The 7,524-nt window shown below is 54.5% G+C and overlaps 1 protein-coding gene across 1 annotated transcript in view; it reads left to right on the top strand.

The window, feature by feature from the left end:
* Nucleotides 1-6,691, top strand: part of REN (renin) — a 25,231-nt gene extending 18,540 nt beyond the window's left edge. Inside the window, exons 5-11 of the mRNA XM_037737449.1 lie at nucleotides 527-645; nucleotides 1,626-1,822; nucleotides 4,151-4,159; nucleotides 4,723-4,842; nucleotides 5,179-5,320; nucleotides 5,593-5,691; nucleotides 6,330-6,691. Of these exons, the coding sequence (XP_037593377.1) occupies nucleotides 527-645; nucleotides 1,626-1,822; nucleotides 4,151-4,159; nucleotides 4,723-4,842; nucleotides 5,179-5,320; nucleotides 5,593-5,691; nucleotides 6,330-6,491 (848 nt within the window). The 3' untranslated portion in view covers nucleotides 6,492-6,691. The remainder of the gene's footprint in view (nucleotides 1-526; nucleotides 646-1,625; nucleotides 1,823-4,150; nucleotides 4,160-4,722; nucleotides 4,843-5,178; nucleotides 5,321-5,592; nucleotides 5,692-6,329) is intronic.
* Nucleotides 6,692-7,524: the final 833 nt, after the last annotated feature.

Raw genomic sequence — 7,524 nt, 5'->3', positions numbered from 1 at the left:
ATGATTCTCCTGCCTCGACCTCCTGAGTAGTTGGGATTACAGGCTCCTCCCACTATACCCAGTTAATTTTTTGGTATTTTTGGTAGAGACAGGGTTTCACCATGTTAGCCAGGCTGGTCTCGAACTCCTGACTTCAGGTGACCCACCCACCTCAGCCTCCCAAAGTGCTGGGATTACAGGCCTGAGCCACCACGCCCAGATTCAATCCCTAGTCTTAATCAACAACCTCTTATTGTGCACTTACTCTGTGGCAGCATCTTCTCTGGTGCTATCGGTGTAGTGATTACTTTAAATTCCTTCAATTTAGGACAAAATTCTCGAGGTTTGGGCACATGAGGGGTGGCCCAAGAAAGCCAGTCCTTGACTGATGAAGCACGTAGTCCAAGCCCACTGACCCTAGGGCCACTCATCCCTGCATCTAAGCTAAGTCCTAAGCCACACCAGCCATACCCACAATGCACCCCACCTCTGAGTCCCCCTGTCTGGGCCACTGTTGGACAAACCCGAGCCTGTGTTCCCCTGCCAGCGTATCACAAGCTCTTCGATGCTTCGGATTCCTCCAGCTATAAGCACAACGGGACGGAACTCACCCTCCGCTATTCAACAGGAACGGTCAGTGGCTTTCTGAGCCAGGACGTCATCACTGTAAGTGGGGCCACCCTAGGTCATCTGCCCCCCACCCCTTCTGTTCCCAGGCCTCTCCTGACCCTCCAGGGCCCACACCTGGGGGGAGGTGCACTGCAGCCCACTTGAAGCCTGGGGAGCTGAGGAACACCCTGCTCTGCCGCACCTGACTGGAGCTGCAAAATAGCAGTACCTATGGGGGAGCAAGCCTGGGCTACGGGCTCACTGTTGGGTGACTTACGGAGGCTTTTGCATCTGACTTAACTTTATCTAACGCAGGGCTCGTCCTGAGCCCCACGGCTGTAGTCAAGTCACTTGTCCAAGTTCACCAGCTCTGACTGGGCTCTTAGCTACACCTTACACTGAAATCCAGGGGCAGGGGCAGGGTGAGTTTTAGGGTCAGGCATAGGTTTTAAGGTCACGGTTGAGGTTGACCTTGGGAATTGGGTCAAGGCCTGCTTTTCTTTTTCATTTGGCCCATGTCTGACCCTTTCTTCATTCTGGAGTTTCTCAGCCCTTGCTCCATCGCTTAGGGAAGGGGTACACATGGAACCTGAGAGGAAATCCGGGTGATTCCTGCCTCCCTCCCTTTTTCTGTGAACTCAGGTATAAAGGAGGAAAAAGGGCAAGCTTGGTTGTGCTGGAGAAACTCTTTGCCCAAGATAAGGGAGAAGGCCAAGACCCAGTAGGGCCGGGCATGAAAGCCAGACCACTGCGGAGCGGGAGGGGAGCTTAGGCAGCTTTTCTTTTGCTGTTTGGCAGGACCACCCTCTCAACCTCTGCTGTCCAATCCCTGGTCAACTCCAGCTCTCTCTGGGCTCCAGAGCAGAGATGTGTATTGGCACAGAGTGTGTGCATGCAGGGTCTAGGAAATACTCTTACCTTGATTTCTGTACCCTGAAGCATGTGTGCCCCTGGGATTCCTAGTGTAGAAGCCCAGACCAGACTCCGGCCAAGGAGTGGGCAGTGCGCTTGGTCTCCTCTGGTCCTTCCTCCCACAGGTGGGTGGAATCACGGTGACACAGACATTTGGAGAAGTCACGGAGATGCCCGCCTTACCCTTCATGCTGGCTGAGTTCGATGGGGTTGTGGGCATGGGCTTCATTGAACAGGCCATTGGCAGGGTCACCCCTCTCTTCGACAACATCATCTCCCAAGGGGTGCTAAAAGAGGACGTCTTCTCTTTCTACTACAACAGGTGGGGACCGGGACCCCAGGGACTCCAGGGACACCAGGGGCTGAGGTGGGGGAGGGGAGGGGAGGGGAGAAGAGCTGGAGAGTGGAAAGAGAGTCTGGGCCAGAATTGTTTGCAAGTAGGTGACAGCTAATCTGTATCTAGAGCTGCATTCGCAAATATGGAAGCCACGACTGAAATTTAAATTAATTAGGTACAGTTAAGCATGAATTAATCATTCAACAGGTGGCTCTTAGTTGCACTAGCCACATGTCAAATGCTCAGCAGCCGTGGTGGCTAGTAACTACTAATTGGACAGTGCGGACAGAGAACATTCCCAGCATGGCAGGACATTCTAATAGACGGTGCCACTCTGGAGCAAGAGGAGATGCCAGGTGGGGGTGATGGAAAATAAGGTGTGTTTCTGTGACCTGGAGCGCTGCCTGTGAGGGCCATGGCTCCTCCCACACAGAGACAGCCAACTTTGGTCATCCATTAGATCCCTCATTTGTTTATTTGCTCACTCATCAGTTCAGTAAATGCTGTGTGCCAAGCACTGTGGTGGGCTCTGGGGGTACAGCAGTGAACATACTGATCAAGGCAGACTCCGTACTCCTCTACCCACATAGCGCTTACAGGCTAACAGGGAAGGCAAGACATATTCCAGTGTAATGAGTGTCACAGGCAGGCAGCAAGGGTGGTGCTGAAAACCACGGACGCTTTTCAGTTCTAGGTTGAGCTTATATGCAGCTCAGCCAGCCTGGGGGAAGCTATTGTTAGCCCTTGCAGAGGGTTGGGCTTTACTCCAAACTGCTGGGCTTAGGAAGATGGCATGGGTTGGAGATAAGAGGGGCTGGGAGCAGTGGCTCACGACTGAATCCCAGCACTTTGGGGGGGCCAAGGCAAGAAGATCACTTGAGCCCATGAGTTAAGGCTGCAGTGAGCAGTGATTGTGCCACTGCACTCCAGCTAAGGCAACAGAGTGAGCTCCAGTCTCAAAAAAAAAAAAAAAAAAAAAAATCACAAGGGTGAGAACACAAGACCAGTGGCAAAAAGAATAGAGAAGAGGAGGTCAGGCTCAGAGGCTCACTCCTGTAATCCCAGCACTTTGGGAGGCCGAGGTGGGCGGGTCACAAGGTCAGGAGTTTGAGACCAGCCTGGCCAATATGGTGAAGCCCCGTCTCTATTGAAAATACAAAAATTAGCCAAGTGTGATCGCATACATCTGTAGTCCCAGCTACTAGGGAGGCTGAGGCAGGAGAATAGCTTGAGGGGAGGCAGAGGTTGCAGTGAGCCGAGATCACACCACTGCGCTGCAGCCTGGGCAACGGAGTGAGGCTCCATCTCAAAAAAGAATAGGGGAGAGGGTCGGAGTCCAGGGACATCTCAGAGTGAATGGAGAGGAGTCTCTGGTTTGGTGATAGAAAGGGAGGCCTTGAGAAAAAGCCAAGTGGTGGCTCTGCAGTCAGGGGTGGTCTTCAGAAGAGCGTTTTAGAGGAGGTGGGGACAAGGCCAGATGACAAGCAGTTAAGAGGCAGACGTGGGTGTCAGGAAGTGGAGGTCATGAGATGCAGGCTGCCCTGGGAAATTCAACCGGGAAGGGAATGGGGGTGGTGTGTGGGGTGGGATCCAGAGCAGTAGAGGAAGGGTGGGTGTTTTAAAATGCTAGAGGACGCTCGAGTGATGCCCGGAGGTGGAGGAAGAAGCCAATGGAAAGAAAGAGATTAAAAATGTGGAAAGAGGAGACGTTAAGTGGGGGCACCGGAACTTGGAGGCCATGGAGGAGAGGAGGATCCAGCAGATAGGAAGAAGCCAGGCTTTCGGAGGAGAGGGCCGGCCTCTTCCTTTAACTTGGGGTGGGAAGGAGGGAACATCTGGAGCGATCCTGAAGTGTTGGTAGAGGAGCAGGAGGGAATTTGTGCTGGCACATACGCATCCATTCCGAATTTGTAGAAACACAAGCAGTCTGCAGTTGCACAAAATAACATATGGACACCTACACACCCATGCACACATTGTGCATGTGTGAATTCTAGTATGAATTCTGGAAAAACACGTCACACACACATGCATGCCCTGGAGAATAGGCCTACGACAGTCCCTGAGCCAAGTGCAACGTGGAGGAAAGGAAGGCGAGGGGAATCAGCTCCAGACTGGGCACCAGGAGCCTGGCTCCAGTGCCACACTTGTTCACTCACGGCCTCGGTAACTTCAGGCAGGAGACTTCACCTCTTGGTGACTCCATTGCCTGAAGAGCGAAAAGAGTACTTACCACCCACCCTGCCAGACAGCAGGGCTGATGAGGCTTGCGTAAAATGAAGCTTCCTTTCTGCTGTCTCTCTTTCTCTGCAGAGATTCCGAGTAAGGAGAAAGGACTCCCACATGGCTGTGACCTTCCAGTATTCCCTGAGCACCTGACCTAGAATCACACACACCACTGGCCCACAACTCGCATCAGCAAGCCCAGCCTCCGCTAGATCCCCAAGTTCTCTGTCCCTCCTCCAGCTCTCTCCATACCCCCCACCCACCCCACACCCAACAGCCACCCCAGGATCCCCTCCCACGCACTGCTCAATCAGCAGCAACCCAACCCCGAGTGAGGGGCGTCCATTTGTGTCTTTCTCAATCCACTCGCTGTCCTTGGACCTGCTCCTTTTCTGTGACCTCTCTGGGGATGCTTTTTGGGGCACAGCTGGACTACCCTGGAACACCCTCTGGTTGGGTTTGGAGAGGTGCAAGAAAGGCAGGGAAGCAGTAGGGCCTTCGTGCTCCCCAGCAGCAGTCCGAGCTGGCTGGCTGTCCCACATGCCACTGCCCTAGAGCCTTCTGTCCTGCCCTGCACCCTTGCCCAACTTTCCTCGATTGCCTGAGTCCCTGGGTCCTGAAGGTTATGGGTTTCCAAGAGCTTCTGATCTTTCCTTTAGGAATTCCCAATCGCTGGGAGGACAGATTGTGCTGGGAGGCAGCGACCCACAGCATTATGAAGGGAATTTCCACTATATCAACCTCATCAGGACTGGCCTCTGGCAGATTCCAATGAAGGGGTCAGAAATCCTCAACACTCCCCAGGCTCCAAAAATTGCTGTTGTCACTGGGGTTGGGGAGGGTGGGGAAGGGGCATCCTGCCCTCTTTCCAATGCAGCCAGTTCTTAAGCACAGCCACCATTTGCTCTCTGCCTGCTCTGTCCAGCCTGGGGAACAGAGAAGGGAGGGACCTGGGGAGAAGCAGTGGAGGGCGACAGTACCTTCCCCCCTCCACTCACTGCCTCAATGGGCCACCAGCGCGGTCTCCACCCATCCACCCGCACTCAGGAAGGACATGCAGCCTGGAGGTGCCCCATCGGCCTTCTGTGTGTCTGACCGACTGTGGCCTCCCCCAGGGTGTCTGTGGGGTCATCCACCTTGCTCTGTGAGGACGGCTGCCTGGCACTGGTGGACACCGGTGCATCCTACATCTCAGGCTCTACCAGCTCCATAGAGAAGCTCATGGAGGCCTTGGGGGCCAAGAAGAGGCTGTTTGATGTAAGAAGCCAAAGAGGGAAGGTGCTGCGGGTGGGGGGAGTACCACCTGGTCTTCGCTCACAAATCCCCCAGGCAGCATGAGGTCCCAAATGAGGCCATCTCAGGCCTTCGCTTGTTCGCCTCACACTCTCCACACGTGTGGCCGGTCACCCATGGAGAGGGGCACTGTGCCCTGCCCTCTCTAGCAGAGAGTCCAGGCAGCCAGTACAGGACCCCTTGTCTGCTGAGATGCCTTCCGCACTCAAGAAGGCTCCCTTTGCCCCCCACCACAGTATGTTGTGAAGTGTAACGAGGGCCCTACACTCCCCGACATCTCTTTCCACCTGGGAGGCAAAGAATACACGCTCACCAGCGCGGACTATGTATTTCAGGTGAGGTTCGAGAGGGCCCCCTCAGTGGCAGGGAGGAAGGCTGGACAGAGACCCCCAAAGGAGGAAAGATTGCAATGCTCGGATCATGTCAGAACCGTAGTTCTCAAACTTGGCTGTGCATGTCACCTGGAGAGCTCTGAAAAAACCTGGTACCGGGGCCACATCCCCTACCTATTAAATCAGAACCTCTAGGAATGGTACCTGGGGCTTGGTCTCCCCGGGTGATTCCAATGTGTGGCCATGTTTGGGCATCACTGGGCCTGTTCCCTCATCTCCAATTTCTTATCAAATGCTCCCGGTAATCTTAGGCTCCTACATTCAGATCCTCTTTTCGTCATCAATAGGCTTAGAGAAGTTGAAGAGCTTGTCTAGGTTCAGAAGCTAAGGCGAACTGTGGCCTCCTATAGGAAGTATGGTGCCTGATGCATTGCTTGCCTGGCATCTAGCAAAGGACCTAAATGCGGGAGTGGTACAGTCCACGATGGAGCAAAACGGCCAAGAAGTGAGGGAGGCTCCGTGTGGCTAGGGGAGAGGGGGCGAGAAGGGGGAATGTGACTGAAGACAGCTGCTGGGGTCAGGCAAGGTGACAGGAGAATGTTGAGGTGCTGGGTAAGGAAAAACTCTCCTCCTTCCTGCAGGAATCCTACAGTAGTAAAAAGCTGTGCACACTGGCCATCCACGCCATGGATATCCCACCACCCACTGGACCCACCTGGGCCCTGGGCGCCACCTTTATCCGAAAGTTCTACACAGAGTTTGATCGTCGTAATAATCGCATTGGCTTCGCCTTGGCCCGCTGAGGCCCTCTGCTGCCCAGGCAGGCCCTGCCTTCAGCCCCGGCCCAGAGCTGGAACACTCTCTGGGATGCCCCTCTGCCTGGGCTTATGCTGTCACATGGAGGCACCCAGTATGGAGCTCCTGCTGGAGGCGTGCCCTGACCCCTGCACCAGCCCTTCCCTGCTTTGAAGACAAACAGAATAAAGACTTCATGTTCACAGCCTGTTGCATCTGGGTTCACTAGGGTTTAGGATGGAGGGAGGGGCTGCGTGATCACGTACGGACAGGGAAGTGACGCGGACAAGGTACACATTCGCGCTGTCCACAGGTTCCTGTGTGCAGGGATGATGCCATCCATCGGCCATCAACAGGACTCAGGTGGAGCTGTTTACACAACCTCGGGTGGGAAGCCTGAAGAGAGCCAGCACCAAGCCCCCTCTAGTCCCTCAGGGACCAAGGCTACTGCTGTGGCAGTAGACCGTAGGTCAGAAAGTTCTCCCAGCTCACAGAAGCCAGCTCTGAGTTCAGTCTCTGCTCTGCTGAGCTAGTCAGCCCTATCTCTTGTCCCTGCAAAACTCCCCTCCACTCTCCTTGCTGCCCCTACCCCTGCCCCATGTAGCCATTTACACAGGCAGTCTAAGGCACTACCACCTAAAACCATAGAACACCAGAGATCCGGGCAATACTTCCACTTTACAGGTGGGGAAACTGAGGCCCAGAGAATGGAAGGCCTTGCCCAAGATTACTCAGTCAAGAATCAAGTAGTGGCTGGGCGTGGTGGCTCATGCCTGTAATCCCAGCACTTTGGGAGGCCGAGGCAGGCGGATTACAAGGTCAAGAGATGGAGACCATCCTGGCCAACATGGTGAAACCCCGTCTCTAATAAAAATACAAAAATTAGCTGGGCGTGGTGGCGTGTGCCTGTAGTCCCAGCTACTTTGGAGGCTGAGGCAGGAGAATTGCTTGAACCTGGGAGGCAGAGGTTGCAGTGAGCCAAGATCGCGCCATTGCACTCCAGCCTGGTGCCTGGTGACAGAGCAAGACTCTGCCTAAAAA

Source organism: Cebus imitator, unplaced genomic scaffold (genome assembly GCF_001604975.1).
Source record: "Cebus imitator isolate Cc_AM_T3 unplaced genomic scaffold, Cebus_imitator-1.0 Scaffold38, whole genome shotgun sequence".
Lineage (NCBI taxonomy): Eukaryota > Metazoa > Chordata > Mammalia > Primates > Cebidae > Cebus > Cebus imitator.
This window is presented reverse-complemented; position numbering and strand designations above follow the sequence as displayed.